Here is an 18397-nt window from a genome sequence, read left to right as displayed (position 1 = left end):
TGTGATGCCAAAATCAGTGCATGCTCAGGCAGTGGTAAAAATGCTCCTTCAAGAACTTCCAATCTAAAAAGATTTTTACAATGCAGCCACCCAGAAGTTTACAAAGCTGTGACTGAAAAAGATCACAGCAGCACCAAGAAACCAGAGACCAGCACTTCCCATCATGCAAAGGAGGAAAGAGCATCTCAAAAGTCAGTTACAAGATATTTTGTAAGTGACAAAGTTACTGTAACAATGACAGCAGATGTGTTTAAAAGACAGCTCATCGAGCTTGTTGTGAAGGACTTTGTACCATCATCACTATTTGTACGACCAGCTTTTACAGCTCTTAATGGAGAAATGGCTAGCAAACTTGGCGTTTCTCTGGAAAGAGAAAGTATTAGAAAATTAGTGATTGAAGAACCCCTTAACCAAAAGGAAGATCTTAAAAAGACTCAAGAGATGCTTTATATTTCTTAAAATGGATGCCTGCACACTTCACAGGGTGAACTATTTTGTTATCAACGTTTGATATGTTTGTGACAACAAGAAAACTGTCACTAAGACACTGGCAATAAAAGATACTAAATGTCATCACAGCAGCCAGTTTCTCCAGACCTTAGTGGAAAAAGTTCTGCAAGATTATGAACTCAAACAACAGGTTCTTGCTATTGTAACTGATAATGCTTCAAACATGATAAGTACAATTAAACTGATGAATGAGAATAATGAAGATTAACAGCAGCTAGAAGAACATTTTGCATTCAGTATGTTGGCGGTTAGAGGCCACAGTCCTGTTTCCACAACAGAGGAACAACCAGATATTACAGATATTGTGTGTGTAGCCCATTCACTATCCCTATCTATCCCCCACCCCCTGAAGATGGCTGGACCATCATTGTAAATACATCATTGTAAATACACACCTGTGCTTTGTATCTCCCCCACCTCATTGTAGATTGTAAGCTCTCACGAGCAGGGTCGTTTTATTTCGCTTTAATTATTGTATTAACGTTTTTACTTATGACTGTTGTGTTTGAAACTGTTAAACTGTAAAGCGTTGCGGAATATGTTGGCGCTATATAAATAATATAGCAGCTGCAGCTTAGAATAACCAAGCTGTTGCACAACTCTTGGGGTAGATAGTAGAACACAGCTAGAAGAGTATAACCCAATGAAATAAAACGTAACTTTTACTCATACTATTAAAACATGGACAAAAACAATACAACAAAAAATAGTGCTCATGCCGAAAACTGTGCTCTAATAAAAAACTGGTTTGGTCTCACCAATTATGGACGCAGGGTACCCATACCGATGAAGAGGGATCCCTGGGAGGGTCCAATAGATGTAGGGTGTAACAACAAGGGGGACGGGGGACCTTCTTACTAAACCCCTGTCGTGCCCCAGCAATGACTCCTGTCCTCACAAGGACAGGCCCAAAATGTGCCCTACTATCGACTCCCCCCACCATATATAATGTAGTAATTCTCCCTACTCTTCTAGCTGTGTTCTACTATCTACCCCAAGAGTTGTGCAACAGCTTGGTTATTCTAAGCTGCAGCTGCTATATTATTTATATAGCGCCAACATATTCCGCAGCGCTTTACAGTTTGCACACATCATCACTGTCCCCGATGGGGCTCCCAATCTAGATTTCCTATCAGTATGTCTTTGGAATGTGGGAGGAAACTGGAGTACCCGGAGGAAACCCTTGCAAACACGGGGAGAACATACAAACTCCTTACAGATGTTGTCAGTTTCAAACACAGTTTCCGCTATATAAATAAAGATTATTATATTACTACAGAACAACATCAAAATGATTCTTTACAATTAGATGATCTTGTTGAAGCTTCTTCACACCTATTTCCTATTCATCACATGCGCTGTGCACACGCTGCAGCTGGCAATAAGATAGTCTGCAAGAGGGACATGCTAGAACTCCGATTAGCAAAGTGAGGAAATTGGCCATTGCTGCCAGAACCCCCTAAAATTGACTGCATCTTGAAGAGACATGCTGGAAAAGGGGCAATTGTGGATTAAGCCACTCGGTGGGGCAGCATCTATTTAATGATTGAGCGATTGCTTGAGCTGAAACCCTTCCTTGTAGATATGGCCAACCCTCAGGTAACACTACATGAAGGTCAAAGGACACAGGTGGCTGAATTGAAGGAATTGCTTCATCACCCATTTACAGTGACTAAAAAGTTACAAGCTGAGGATTTAACTCCTGGCATTTTTAAAAAGGAGTGGAAGAACTCTGGTTTAACTTCAGATGGCATTGCTGGTTCAATGAAAGAGAGAGACACAGCTGCCAGAACAATATTATTTTGTAATAGCAGTTTATGTGGACCCGAGTCATTGTATATTGCTGGATGATCAACAGCTTACTAAAGGAAAAGAAGCTCTGATTGAGGTAGCAGTTAGGATGAGTGGGCTAAAGGATGGCCAAGAGCAAGAGGACTCGGGTCCCGCCAGTGCTGCTGCCGTTCCTTCATCCTCATCAGATGACGAGTTTGATTTTGACAAGTATTTGTACGACATGGAGCAGGCAAAGCGTTGCTGCAGGGAAAAAGATTCCAATCCCATAGAAAACAGATTGACCATATTTCAGCAAAATTTTTCACGTGCTCTCAAAGAAGTAGAAGAGTTCAATCGTTCATCAAAACTGACTGTGCACGAGTCAATTCCTTTATACCCGGAAATTGTTAGAGATGCTGACCATGTGGTTACGGCTTTGCCACCAACCCAAATTAGTGTAGAGAGGTTGTTCTCTAGCCTTAAAATAATTAGGTAAGATTTGAGGTAATCTATAAAGGAGGATCTTATGGAGGCGATACCATTTCTCAGAACAAATTCATAGACTGCACAAATGCTATTCAGTACGTTTTTGTTGAAAACTGTTTTCCACTTACTGCAGAGTGTATAATAAATTGTAAATACGCAAAGTTTTTTTGTTCTAAAGTTGTATTCCAATAAATATATTTTATGTTCATTCTTAATGGATATTATTGTATCATAATAAAGATTAAAAGCCTGATGCTACCATTTTACTACAGTAAATTTATCACAAACTTAAACATGAGCCATGTATGTCATGGGAATTGAGAAGTCGGAGTTGGAGGTTTGGCTTACCGACTCCACAGCCCTGGTCAGACCTCATCTCATCCCCTACCAAAGCCAAAATGAACATCTTGGGATCAAGTAAAATTTTAAGAACAAACTTCCATAATTAATTTTCCAGCACTTCCCCCCCACAGTTCAACCAGTTTGGAGAAAGACTAAAACATATGCATTAAACCCGCGCATTCCTCCCTACTAGTGTTGAGCGATACCGTCCGATACTTGAAAGTATCGGTATCGGATAGTATCGGCCGATACCCGAAAAATATCGGATATCACCGATATCCGATACCAATACAAGTCAATGGGACATCAAGTATCGGAAGGTATTCTCATGGTTCCCAGGGTCTGAAGGAGAGGAAACTCTCCTTCAGGCCCTGGGATCCATAGGGATGTGTAAAATAAAGAATTAAAATAAAAAATATTGATATGCTCACCTCTCCGGCGGCCCCTGGACATCACGCTGCTAACCGGGAGGCTTCTGTGTTTAAAATGCGCGCCTTTAGGACCTGCGAATGACGTCACGGCTTCTGATTGGTCGCGTGCCGGTCATATGGGCGGCACGCGACCAATCAGAAGCCGGGACGTCATTCGCAGGTCCTAAAGGCGCGCATTTTAAACACAGAAGCCTCCCGGTTAGCAGCGTGATGTCCAGGGGCCGCCGGAGAGGTGAGTATATCAATATTTTTTATTTTAATTCTTTATTTTACACATCCCTATTGATCCGATACCGATACCCGATATCACAAAAGTATCGGATCTCGGTATCGGAATTCCAATACTTGCGGTATCGGAATGCTCAACACTACTCCCTACATCTCAGGCAAGCATCCTCTCCTCATCCAAGGCCCATCTTACACAATGCTTTGGGGGTCCTATACACTCTGTGTACCAGAAATTTTAATCTCCTCTGTGCCACATTAATAGAGATCTTCCTTTTCTATGGAAGAGTTAGAGGATCTTCTTGCATTCACATGTTTTCCACATCGCTTTCTCACCAAACTTTAACTAGGGCCATGGGATCTCCCCACGTTTTTCCTAGCACAGTATTTTACAATAGTAAGATCAGTCCCTTGGTAGCTTTTGCACATAGCACACAGTCTAGTATCCCATTAGTTGAGATGGTCAGATCTGTTCAGGCTTCCAGAGCTCTAATAGTGTGCATTAATTGTAATTATTGAAAGAACGAGTTAATCTGGTTAAACTCGTTTTAGATCGTCAAATGAGCAAAAACACCATATGCATACAATTGGTACAAATTTCAAGCCCTATCTTTTCAGGTTCCCAAATCCCTCCAGAAGAGAAAAGCTCCTTCAGACATAGATCATCCCAAATGAACAGCCTCTCATTCCCAACATGCTTTTACTAGGCACTTCCATCCCCCTACAAATTTCAGCACTGAATTTGGGAGGCCAAAAAATACCCCCATATATGCGGCAGTGCTATTTCACCCCTGATCCTTAGGTGATTGTAACTTTTCTAATTTAATTCTGGGAATACCCCCTTCCAAATCAGGACCCTAACGATGCTCTGCATTCTTCTACACCAATACTTCGGAATCTATACTGGAGAATTATGGAGAATGTATAAAACATCGGGCATAAAGCTTGATTAAGTTTGTTCTCCCTAATGCAGACCGTAGTAATTTCCCCTAGGCACTAACTTTATTTTTCATTTTATTCACCATATGGATGAGATTTAGGGGGAATATAAGCCTGCATTTTCCTTGTAAGGTGAAGGAAGAAAGGCAGATTTGGACCAAACAATGGTTAAGCCAAAACCTCTCAATAGCTTCCATTATAGCAGATACTGAAATATTTAACTTATTACCACCAAATAAAATAATCTGCATACAGTGCAATCCATTCCTCCCTGCCCACATATTTAAAACCTTCTATTCCTGAATTCCCTCTAATACTACTAGAGGCTCAATCACCAAAGCAAAGAGCAACGATGATAACGGGCATCCCTACCTCATCCCCCTATGTAGTATTAGGCTATGAGAGATATTTCCATTGGCCCTTACTCTAGCTGTCTGGGCCTTATACAATAGCCTAACCCATTTAATGAAATTAGGACCAAAACCCATTTATTTTAGAATTGACCATAGATATCCCCACTCCGCACTATCGAAAGCCTCAGTGTCATCTAATGAAAGAATAGCCTTATCTTAAGGATCTGCCTGAGTCGCCTGTATGTTTAGAAACAGCCTTCGTAGATTAATAGCTTTGGGCTTAGAGGGCATAAAACCTGCCTGAATATATTTAACGATTTTTTTTTCCCCATCAGAGTTCTTGAACTTTTGGCATTGCAGCATACAGTTCTAATCCTGGTCTCCTGCGAAGCCCAGCCCCAGATCAATCTATACAGAAGAACAGTCATAGCTGAATGCCACTGCAACTCATTAACACCCCATGATCACATCGTATGGGATATATAGCCAGCCAGAACGGAACGCCAGGCAGGATTATGCGGTTTAAATGCTGCTCTCAATGATTAACAGCAGCAGTTTACAGATTAACAGCGTCCGGTGAAGCTTGCTGCCGTTGGGGGTGGAAGCTGGCTGTGTGACAGTCTCTAACTTATGTGGAGCAGGTTCGGCTCCTGAGCCTGCTCCATACACTCACACCAAGACATGAGCAGGAAGGTGATAAAGATAGAAAGCGTTAATAAATGACAATATAACCCTTAGACACTTACAGTTATAAAACCATAACCCTTGGATCGTCCAGTGTCAGGTTCTCGCAAGAGTTGAATATTCTCAATCTGTATGAAGATCATAAACAAATTACCACCTGAAACAGTTAAATCAATCATATTTAGTTCCCAAAGCAAACGGATAAGTTTACCCTTCCAAAGGGTTCAAAGATTCCTCTCAGCATGTCTTCTGTGATGTTGACGTGTAAAGATCCCACATACAGACGCGTGGGTCCAGAATTACTTCTCTGCATATTACTGGCCATCGCAGCCAGGCGGTTCTTCTCAGCCTAAAAAAAGAAATGCATGAAAGGCACCTTTAGAACATGAACACAGATCTATGGCTTACTGAACGTGGATAGCTTGGTACTACACCAATATCCAATCCACTACTTTGCTTTATGGTTACTACATACATCGATGTAATTCTTGCTGCAGCACATGTGTCTGATAAGAAGTGTGTGACTGCCTTCAATACTGGTCAATAAACGTTCTTGAACAAGCAGCAAAGCATGGAGTACATCACCATGTATAACGAGGGATGATGTTACTTTTGTTGGTAGAGTGTAACGGTTATAACACCAAACGTGTGCAGTATGCCAAAACCCCTTTTTCAGTCAGAGGCGCCAGCTTTCAGTCAGGCATGCACGGAGTGGCTACATTCACGGCTCACTATAGAGCGAGTGGTGACTGCAAGCACACCCCGGCACTTTGACAGCACATCTGTGGAGAGAGAACGGGCAAAGCGCCGAGGAGTCCATTTTGATGGAGTCGGTATAAAATGGACCGACCCCTAAAATATATAATAAATTGGGTTCAGTAGTACAATGCAGGAGGTGCTGTAAATGTTCTCATAATTTGGTAAAGTTATGAAATGTCCTAAAAAATGTCTGTTCTGTTCCTGATCCAAGGATTTTAGCCAAGATGAATCTGTGCTGCACTTTATGTACATGCTCAGGAGTGAGGCAGGGCTGTGGGGTCGTAGTCAGGGAAATTGAGGAGTCAGAGCCAGCAGAAGACGATGGTTTGGCTATCGACTCCACAGGCCTGTCTGAAAGGCATCGGTTTTTGCCTTGATGCAATATTTTAAGTGTACCTGGAAACCTTTTAAGTTGTACTAATAAACTGGTTAAGCTTTATATCCAAACTGCTGGATAACTTTACTTGCATTTACATATACCTTTATATCACGCAATATTAACACCTACAGGACCCATATTTGCCTGAGGAAAACCAAGTGAAGCTCACCAGTGTTTCCTATTGAATATGGCATTTGTATATAATTGGTATTGCTAGAATAAATTAAAGAAAAAAAAAAAATGAATAAAGACCACCACTTTCAGAGTTTGCTCTTACCTGTGAAGCCTGCACAATAATAGGTACACCCAACAGCCTTTGCCCAGTTAGCCCAATGGCTAAAGATACAGATTGGATGTCAACAAATTCAACATATGCTATACCCTTTGACCTTCTTGAGTTTCTGTCAGATATCATCCTTACATCACGCACCTAAAATAAAATTAATAAGTTCAGAAAACAGACAAAACTACACACAGTTATTACAGCAATTCTCAAGAAGTGACCAACTTTGCCAACTGCTGAAAAGAAGTCTTCCAAGTCTCGGGGACGAATGCGTGCAGCCAGCTGCATACAGAACACTGTCCGTGCATCCCGTTCTTCTGGGGACGTGTTAGGCTCTGGTTGCCTAAGGAATTCAGAGAGGAGGTTATGCTTCTTAAGTTCATTATGCAATTTATTTTGCTTGGCAATTTATACATTACAGCAAAGTACCTCAAGGCTACAATCAAACAGTGCAACACCCACTTAAAGCACAGAAAGGGACAGTGCTTGTGCTCACTGAATACACCATGTACTCCCCCCATTGAAGGTGGTCTCACAGCAGAGAGGCCTAGGTTGGCTACAAAGCCCTGTACACTTGAGATGAAGCACATAACAGTACTTGATCCTGCAGCCATGTTGTGATTTTGCAGTAAGTGTTGCCATGCAGACCCAGCCTTACATAAGGCTGGCATTTTCTGTACAGCTCCTGTAGACAGATGCCAAGACCTGGAAATGACTGAGCACCCCATGGACTATAGAGCCTTCTAGCATGCTGACACATACCTCAATGGACTTTTTTCTTTCTGTCGAGGACTGCGACTCTTGCTATGTGTGTGAAGTTGGCTCCTGATGAAAACAATTAAAAATATATCAACATCGGCATCTATTGCTCAATACAATGGTCGGTAAACACGTGTATACAACAATTATAACCAGCTGTATAAAGAATTTAGGGTAACATACTTGAAGTCTATGGCTCTCCATCTTAACCCCTTCTCGACATACAACGTAAACAAAGTCATGTTGTGTCCCTCTCTGATGACATGCTGAGCCTGCATCTTGCCCCGCACATGAAAGATAATTTAAACAACCATCATGTGCTTTAACCCCTTTCTGACCTTGGATGGGATAGAACGTCCGAGGTCAGAAGCCCCGCTTTGACACGGGCTCCGGCGGTGAGCCGGCGTGTACTATGGAGGACAGAGAATGAACTTCAATCCAATATTGCAGCCAGCGGGTAAGGAAAGGGTGAATCAAACACCCGAAAACCCCGCCCCTATGGCTGAAGATTGTTCCCTCCAAATTCAGGTGACAAAGTCCCTTTAAGAAATGAAGGTCAGTCAGTCCGAAAAATTGGGAAAACTTTGAAAGTGTCCCCAAGTGTAGTGGCAAAAACCATCAAGCGCTACAAAGAAACTGGCTCATATGAGGACAGCCCCAGGAAAGGAAGAACAAAAGTCACCTCTGCTTCTGAGGATAAGTCATCCGAGTCACCAGCCTCAGAATTCGCAGGTTCACAGCAGCTCAGATTAGAGACCAGGTCAATGCCACACAGAGTTCTAGCAGCAGACACATCTCTACAACAACTGTTAAGAGGAGACTTTGTGCAGCAGGCCTTCATGGTAAAATAGCTGCTAGGAAACCACTGCTAAGGACAGGCAACAAGAAGAGACTTGTTTGGGTTAAAGAACACAAGGAATGGACATTAGACCAGTGGAAATCTGTGCTTTGGTCTGATGAGTCCAAATTTGAGATCTTTGGTTCCAACTACCGTGTCTTTGTGCGACGCAGAAAAGGTGAACGGATGGACTCTACATGCCTGCTTCCCACCGTGAAGCAAGGAGGAGGAGGGGTGATGGTGTGGTGTGACCGCTCAATACAGGAAGAAGCTGCCGGAGAACCAGGAACTGCATCGCGCCAGGAGCAGGTGAGTATAACGCAGTGCGCGATATTCACCTGTCCCACGTTCCACCGACTGCCACCGCTGCGTGTTCCCTGTCGTCTGCAGTGACGCTCAGGTCAGAGGGCGCGGTGACGCGATTACTGTGCGCACCGCCCTCTGCCTGAATGTCAGTGCACAGGATGGGGAACACGCAGCGGCGGCTGGCGGCAGTGGAACGGGGAGCAGGTGAATATAGCAAGTGTCGGGGGCCTGAGAGGTGAGTGTCATTTTTTTTATCTGAGCAACAGCATATGGGGCAAATGTCTGTATGGAGCATCTTATGAGGCCATGTGCAGCATTATATGGGGCAAATATCTGTATGGAGCATCTTATGAGGCCATGTGCAGCATTATATGGGGCAAATATCTGTATGGGGCCATGTACAGCATTATATGGGGAAAATATCTCTATGGAGCATCTTATGGGGACATGTGCAGCATTATATGGGGCAAATATCTCTATGGAGCATCTTATGGGGCCATAATCAGCATTTGTGCAGCATTGTATGGGGCAAATATCTGTATGGAGCATCTTAAGGGGCCATAATCAGCATTTGTGCACCATTCTATGGGGGCAAATGTGTCTACGGAGCATCTTATGGGGTCATAATCAACATTTGTGCAGCATTATATGGGGCATATTTTAATATGGAGCATCTTATGGTGTGAAGGAGAAAATGTCTAATGAAATCAATTATTAAACCTTATAAAAGTCATTTCAGATATGGTGTAGCAAGATGGCGATTGCGTCTTTGAAGATGTCTTGGAGAACCCTTGAAACAGACTTGGAAGGAATCTTTGGAATGCAGGAGTGAAGACACGAATACACCGTATTTGGAAATGAAGCTTGGAATGAACCAGAGTGACACTAACTGTACAGAAGTTGTGAGACCTCCCCTATTTCCTGCTCTTAGTATATGCTTTTGTTCAGAATAAAGTTCAGTTGGCGAAAACTTTCACCGAGAGAGGCCGTCTGTAGCACTCGCTAGCGTCTCCCTCCGTTCCTAAGGAATGCTGTGAGTGAAGGACCTTCGATGATGTAGGTCAGGTGACCGGTCACCTGACCGCTTATGTGACCGCGACGTCATCAAAGGTCCTTCACTCTCTGCATTACTTAGGAACGGAGGGAGACGTTAGCAGCGCTGTGAGCCAGGGGCCGTCCGAGGGTGAGTATATCCATGTTTTTTTATTTTTATTCTTTATTTTTTACATGAATATGGATCCCAGGGCCTGAAGGAGAGACTCCTCTCCTCCAGACCCTGGGAACCACACGCCGTATAAGATGACTGGGCGTATAAGATGACCCCCGTCTTATACGGCGGGCATATCCCAAATTCCATATTTTATATGGGAAAGTTGCAGGTCGTCTTATACGCCCAGTTGTCTTATACACCAGAAAATACGGTACATGTTTGTTATTTGTGTACTGATAGTGCCCTGGAGAATCATACTGCCAGGTCCGTTTTACCATACAGTGACCATGGTAAATGGAGGGGAAAAAAAAACAAACAATCAATTAGGGAGTTGCACTTTCACTGCACTTGGAATTTTTTCAGTATTAATATATGGTAAAATGAAAAATGTCATTCAAAAGTACAATTCCTCATCCATCAAAAAAACAAGCCCTCATATGACTAAATTGATGGAAAACTTACAGCTCTTGGAAGAAGGGGAGGGGAAAAAAATGAAAACACTAATGTGGAACAGTTTCTCATTGTGGAGAGTGACATCAGTATAAGGGGACTTTTAGGCCATGAGATGCTCCTCTGGGAAATTAAACATGCAAATTGCCTCTTCATAGATGAAGAGTAAACTGCAGTGCCACCTATTGGAAGCAGCAATCCTAAAAGTCAACATCAACCTTTCATGAGCATTGCCATAGGATAAAAGCCAAACCAGAATCTCAATTTGCAGACATGTTTCGGGTGTTGCCCCTCAACAGTGCACAGCATGAGAACGGATTGGGCATTTGTTGGTCTGGCAACAGACATGGCGGAGGAGTGGGTTTCCTTCTTTCTAAAAACTGATAATTCAACCCTATCCAACCCCCACCCTCCCTTCTTTCGAGGCTCACTCTGTCCGTATCTACTCTACACTCTAATCTCCAAATGCCTGTCATATACCGACCACCGGGCTCAGCCACTGCCTTCATTGACCAATTCTCCACCTGGCTTCTTCACTTTCTCTCTGCTGACATCCCCACCATCATAATGCGTGACTTTAATATCCCTACTGACACCCGCCAGCCAGCAACCTCCAAGCTCCTGGCCCTTACCTCATCCTTTGAACTTACCGTATTTTCCGGTGTATAAGATGACTTTTTAACCCCTGAAAATAGTTTCAAAAGTCGGGGGTTGTCTTATACGCCAGATACGGCGTGTGCAGGGAGCAATTCTGGATGGTTCCCAGGGTCTGGAGGAGAGAAGACTCCTTCAGGCCCTGGGATCCATATTCATGTAAAAAAAAAATAAAAAAAAAAATATGGATTTACTTACCCTCCAACAGCCCCTGGCTCTCAGCGGTGCAAGCGGCGACCTCGGTTCCCAAGGATGCATTGCTCGAAGGACGGAAATGACGTCGCAGTTGTGTGACCTCGACGTCATCTCTGGCCCTTCGCGCAATGCATCCTTGGGAACGGAGGCCGCAGCTTCAACCGTTGAGAGCCGGGAGCCGTCGGATGGTAAGTATACCCATATTTTCTATACATAGATTTTTTTTTTTTTTAAACACGAATATGGATCCCAGGGCCTGAAGGAGAGTCTCCTCTCCTCCAGACCCTGGCAACCATCTGGACCACACATGCCGTATAAGACGACACCCAGCGTATAAGATGACCCCCGTCTTATACGGCGAGTATATCCCAAACTTCATATTTTATATGGAAAAGTTGGGGGTCGTCTTATACGCCCAGTCGTCTTATACACCAGAAAATACGATACTCAGTGGTCCTCCACAGCCACCCATGAAGACGGACATACACTAGACCTCATCTTCACCCACCTCTGTTCCTTATCTAATCTCACAACCTCTCCCTTCCCCCTGACCACCATCTACTCCCCTTCTCATCCTTGTCCTCCTCACCTGCCCCCTATGTCCAGCCACTACTACATCCTCCAGAAACCTTGCATACCTAGACATTCTCAGACTCTCTTCTACCCCTGTCCTCCATATCTTCACTCCACGACACGGACAGCGCCATAGCTTTCTATAACTCCACTCTCACATCAGCCATAGACTCAGTCGCCCCTCTGATGCATGGCAAAGTGCGACAAATCAATAGGCAACCCTGGCATAACTTCATCAAAAAACTCCGACAAGCATTCAGGGTCGCGGAGCGGCGTTTGAAAAAAAAAAAATAAAAAACATCCTGCCAGGCGACTTCACTGCTTTCAAACAAGCTACACTTGCCTTCAAATTACGGATCCGCAGCGTTTTTTTCCACGCAGAAACGCTGTAGATCCGCAAAGTGATTTACAGTACAATGTAAATCAATAGGAGAAAAAAAAAATGCTGTGCTAATGGTGCGGAAAATTCCACATGGAAAACGTAGCGGATTGAAAAAAGAAGAATGTCACTTCTTTTGTGCGAATCTGCAGCGTTTCTGCACCCATTCCATTATAGAGATCCGCAGGGGTAAAAAAACGCATGAAATCCGCAACAAAAAAGCATCAAATCTGCACCTGCGTTTTCTGCCAGGAGATGCAGATTTTGTGCAGATAATTCTGCACCCAAATCTGACACGTGCGCACACAGCCTAAAACTCAATGTAGACAAAACAGAACTCATATTTCCCCCATCTCCGCATATCCCCCCTACCTGATCTATCTATTACGGTAAACGGCATCACGCTCTCTCCCGCACCTGAAATCCACTGCCTCAGGGTAACTCAACTCTTCCCTGTCCTTCAAACTGAACGTCCAAACTCTTGCCACCTCCTGTTGCCTCCAACTCAAAAAGATTGCCAGAATCCGTCCCTTTCACAGCTCACAATCTACTAAAACTTGTGCATGCCCTCATCTCCCACCCAGATTACTGCAACACCGTCCCCTGTGGCCTCCCCGCTAACTCTTGCACCACTCCAGTCGGTCCTCAACTCTGCTGCCCGGCTAATCCACCTCTCTCCTCCCCCGTTTCTTCCCTCTGCAAATCCCTCCACTGGCTCCCAATTCCCCAACGAATCCAGTTCAAACTACTAACACTGATCTACAAAGCCATCCACAACCTGTCCCCTCATTGTATCTCTGAACCAATCTCCCACTATCTTCCCTCACGTAATCTTCGATCCTCCCAAGACCTCCAACTCGCCTCCACACTTATTCGTTCCTCACACCACCGCCTCCAAGATTTCTCCCGAATATCCCCCATTCTCTGTAATTCCACGCCTCAACACGTCCGATTATCCACCACCCTCGGATCCTTCAGACGGAACCTGAAAACCCAGCTCTTCAGGAAAGCCTACATTAACCATTCTGCCGCCTCACCAACCGCCAGAGCTGCCGCACCCCCGACCTTCTGTCTGTTCCCCATTATCCCGTAGAATGTAAGTCCGCAAGGACAGGGTCTTCTACCCTCTGTACCAGTCTGTCATTGTAAACGATATCTATAATTCTGTATGTAAACCTTAATGTACAGCACCATGGAAGTAATGGTGCTAAAATAATATTTATTGTATGCTGAATTGCTTCCTCTAGGTGAAAAATAAAAGGAGTCATTACCTTCATCCACTATGACGCCTCAGCAGCTGCTCCTGCTTTTGTTGAAAGATTACAGAATTTACAAGAAAAGGGAGGCGAGGAAGGGGAAGGGGGGGAACGGTCTTTTACGTTATTGTATGCAATTCATTTTGGGGAGAGGCTCCCCCTTGGTTGTAATTATTTGAAAAATGTGTCTGTCTATATATCCATCTCAACAAATACACACATAGTCGTTTAATCAAAATTAATGAGCTCAGCGACTCGTGCCTTCCACATCAGCATAATTGCCAAGCCCACTGATTGGCTGCAGCGGTCACATGCACCGAAGTCATGACTTTACCCCCAAAACCTTTCAGGGTGAGTAACCGCTCAATTTATTATTTTCACCTAGAAACAGCAAATCAGCACAAAATAAGGAGATTTTTGTGCACTCACTGTAAAATCCTTTTCTCCGAGCCAATCATTGGGGGACACAGGACCATGGGTGTTATGCTGCTGCCACTAGGAGGACACTAAGCAAATACAGAAAGAATAGCTCCTCCCCTGCAGTATACACCCTCCTGCTGGCTCTAAGTGAACCAGTTTGGTAACAAAAGCAGTAGGAGCTTAACATTTAACAAGGATGAACTATGTCGAAACCAAGTCAACACAGGAAACCAAAGCCAATAGGCTAACAGGGTGGGTGCTGTGTCCCCCAATGATTGGCTCAGAGAAAAGGATTTTACGGTGAGCACACAAAAATCTCCTTTTCTCCTACGCCTCATTGGGGACACAGGACCATGGGACGTCCTAAAGCAGTCCCCGGGTTGGGAAACAATCAACTGCAATTGCTCCTTGTACCCACAAGTTACAGATGCGGCACTGCTGCCTGCAAAATTTGCCTGCCGGTCGCATCTGCCGAGGCCTGAGAAGGAATATGGTAATGTTTTGCAAACGTATGCAGGCTGGACCAAGTCACAGCTTTGCAAACTTGTGCTGCCGAAGCTTGGTGCTGGATGGCCCAAGACGCACCCACTGACTGAGTGGAGTGAGCCTTAATCCCCGCTGGGATAGGAAGACTTCTGACTAGGTAGGACTCCTGAATAGTCAAACAAATCCATTTAGCTATTGTCGCCTTGGAAGCGGGAAACCCTTTCCTTGGTCCTTCCGGGAGCACGAACAGGGCATCTGACCTGCGGAAAGACGCCGTCCTCGAGACGTATCTCCTAAGAGCTCTCACTAAATCCAGTGTGTGAAGTGCCTTCTCGATGCGATGTACTGGTGCCGGACAGTGTGACGGCAAAACAATCTCCTCATTGAGATGAAAAGAGGAGACAACTTTCGGTAGAAAAGATGGGGATGTTCTCAACACCACCTTATCCTGATGGAAATTCAGGAACGGAACTTGAGAAGACAAAGCCACCAGCTCGGAGACTCGTCTAATGGAGGTGACCGCAACTAGGAAAGCAACTTTCCATGAAAGAAAGGACAGAGAAACCTCCTGTAGAGGTTCGAAAGGAGCCTGTTGCAAAACTCCGAGGACCAGATTAAAGGTCCCAACGGCATCTTATAGGGTGGCACCCTATGGGAGACTCCCTGAATGAACGTCTTCACTTGTAATCTGTTGGCAATCCTACGTTGGAACAGAACGGACAGGGCTGAAATCTGCCCCTTGAGAGAACTAAGGGCGAGACCCAAGTCCAAACCCATTTGCAAAAATTCGAGGATGGAAGGAATGGAAAATTCAAGAGGAGAACGTCCCCAGTCGTTGCACCAGGAAAAGAAGGTTTTCCAAGTGCGATGATAATGCGCATAGACGTAGGCCTTCTAGCGCTGATCATGGTAGAGATGACTTCCGGAGATAAACCTGCCTGGGTTAGAACTAGTTGAACTAGTTCTGCGTACCACGCCCCGCGCAGCCAATCTGGCGCAATCAGGATTACCGGTACCCCCTCCACTCTGATCTTGATGACTCTCGGCAGTAAAGGAAGCGGTGGAATTATGTACGGAAGCCTAAAATTATGCCACGGGAGTACTAGAGCATCTGCCCCGATGGCTGACGGATCGTGGGACCGAGTTATGAAGTCGGGAACTTTGGAATTTAGCTGTGAGGCCATCAGATCCACATCCGGAATTCCCCAACGAAAGCAGATTTGATGGAAGATCTCCGGATGGAGAGACCACTTCCCGGAGTAGAGACCTTGACGACTGAGGAAATCTGCCTCCCAATTGTCCACTCCCGGGATTTGAACCGCAGAAATCATTGAGCGGTTTTCCTCGGCCCATCGGAGGATGTGGCCTACTGCTGTCATTGCTGCCGGTTCCCCCTTGGCGGTTGATGTATGCCACTGCAGTGGCGTTGTCGGACTGAATCCTGATTGGGCGGCCCGCCAGGAAGGGGTGGAAATAGAGAAGCGCCAACCTGATTGCCCGAATCTCTAAGATTTTGATCGGAAGGAGTGATTCCTGGGGGGGGGGGGGGGGGGGGGGACCAGCAGCCCTGAGCAGTGTGATGAAGGAACACCGCTCCCCAGCCTAGAAGACTGGCATCTGTTGTCATAACTAACCTGTGTACTGGAAGAAAGGACTTCCCTTGACTCAGGAAGTATTTCAATGTCCACCACCTGAGAGACTGACTCGCTGGGGAAGGAGGAACCGACGGTTGAGGGAGAACGGGTTCCTGTCCCAAACAGTCAGAAGGGCATGCTGCAGGGGGCGGAGGTGTAATTGAGCAAATGGACCGCCTCCATAGCTGCTACCATCCAGCCGAGAACCGTCATACTGAAGCGAGTGAGTGCGAGACAGAGAGCTTCTGAGCCTCTTGCTGTAAGACATCTTTTCCGGGGGAAGAAGAACCAACCCCTGGGATGAGTCGAGTATCATTCCTAGAAAGGAAATTCGCTGAGTCGGTACTGGGGAAGATTTTTTGAAATTTATCTTCAACCCAGGTGAGAAAGTATCTATTTTGATGTTCACAGCCTGCTTGCAGGTGCGAAAAGAGGGGCCTATGATAAGGATATCGTCTAGATATGGTAGCACCACCACTCCTCGGGTGTGGAGTATGGCCACGGCAGCCGCCATGACCTTGGTGAACACCCTCTGAGCGGTGGCGAGGCCGAAGGGCAGAGCAACGAATTGAAAGTGATCCTCCTGAACAGCAAAATGAAGAAACCTTTGGTGAGAAGGTAAAATAGGAATGTGGAGGTAAGAGTCCTGGATGTCTATAGATGCCAGGAACTCGCCTTTTTCCATGGAAGCGATGACAGAACAAAGCGATTCCATCTGGAACAGTCGCACCCTGACGAACTTGTTCAGCAGTTTTAGGTCCAGTATGGGCCTTACCGTACCGTCCTTGGAACAATGAAAAGGTTTGAATAAAAACCTTGAAACCTTTCGCTTTGAGGGACCGGAATAATAACTCCGTCATTTCTCAGAGAGCTTATGGCTTGGAAGAACTCTGCTGCTTTTGGCCTGGGAGGAGAAGACCGGAAAAAACGGTTTGGAGGGCGAGATAAGTAGTCTATCTTGTATCCGGAGGACACTAGGTCGCGGACCCACTCATTGTGAATGACAGAGAGCCACACGGCACTGAAGGAAAATAGGCGGCCGCCTTCTTTGAGGGTGTCCCCCGGATACCACGGAGTCATTGTGTGGAAGATGTGCCCGTTCTGGAGCCCGACTGCCTAGGTCTGCCTCTCCATGAAGGGGGAGGTTTATAAAGAGGCCTGGGAACCTCTGTTTCCACGTTGTGCCTGGCCAGAAGCGGGAGACGTGGAAGTAGAGGACCAGCTTGAGTTGAAGCGGGGGGGTGGGGGGGGGGGTTGGGGAAATGAAAAAAAAAAAAAAATCGGGACCATGCCTGTGGTTGCAGGTTCCGAAAGGGTAGAGAGGGTCTCTGTGGAAGAAATTTATTCTTTCCTCCAGTGGCGTCGGAAATTAATTGGCCGAGCAAAAGGCGACCGCTCTGATATGGTAGAGAAGTCAATGACTTTTTGGAAGCAGAATCTGCACGCCAGTCCCTGAGCCATAAGGACCTCCGGATGGTGATGGCGTTTGCTGCTGCTTGAGAAGCACAGTTAGTGGCATCCAGGGACGCGGTCACTACAAAATCTCCAGCTCTGGCTATCTGAGTAGCAAGGTCTGCTATCTCGGGGAGAAGATTGGTATCCAGCACCGCTGAAGACAAGACCTCAGCCCAGTGTGTCATAGCCTTAGCCACCCGCTTAGCGGCAAAAGATGGGAAGAGTGCAGCCGCTGAGGCTTCAAAGGCTGAACGCTCCATATTGTCCTTTTCCTGGAAGAGCAAGAGCTCCTTGGCAAGGTACGACCCCTGGAGTACGTGGGGTTCTGACAATCGGAAGCGTCGTCCGAAAAAAGGACCCTGGTTAGAGGAAGGGTCTCGGAACGAGTCTAATGCTTTTGCCAGGGATGCAATAGACCGGGAAAGGGAGGTAGCCCACTCAGGGGGACTAGGCTCACTGGGTTCGGTATCAGTAACAGGTGGTTCCTGAGCAGTCACCGGTTCACAAGCTGTGCACAATGCAGTATTGTGACCCCGAGGTAATGACACCTTACAAGAGGTACATGCAACGAAGAACACAGTATGGGTTTTCCCAGACTTTTTTTGATGCTTTGATTGA

General features: G+C 45.5%; 1 protein-coding gene across 4 annotated transcripts in view; it reads right to left on the bottom strand.

The window, feature by feature from the left end:
* Window positions 1-18397, bottom strand: part of RBM23 (RNA binding motif protein 23) — a 78958-nt gene that overhangs the window by 12455 nt on the left and 48106 nt on the right. For all 4 annotated transcript variants that reach the window (XM_069761783.1, XM_069761780.1, XM_069761782.1 and 1 more), the window contains exons 6-10: window positions 7927-7989; window positions 7390-7507; window positions 7159-7311; window positions 5955-6092; window positions 5806-5871 (exon numbers count right to left, since the gene is read on the bottom strand). In XM_069761783.1, coding sequence (XP_069617884.1) covers window positions 5806-5871; window positions 5955-6092; window positions 7159-7311; window positions 7390-7507; window positions 7927-7989 — 538 coding nt within the window. The remainder of the gene's footprint in view (window positions 1-5805; window positions 5872-5954; window positions 6093-7158; window positions 7312-7389; window positions 7508-7926; window positions 7990-18397) is intronic.

The sequence above is a fragment of the Ranitomeya imitator genome, chromosome 1 (assembly GCF_032444005.1).
Source record: "Ranitomeya imitator isolate aRanImi1 chromosome 1, aRanImi1.pri, whole genome shotgun sequence".
NCBI lineage: Eukaryota > Metazoa > Chordata > Amphibia > Anura > Dendrobatidae > Ranitomeya > Ranitomeya imitator.
Note: the sequence above shows the minus strand (reverse complement) of the source record. Positions and strands in the feature narration are given on the sequence as shown.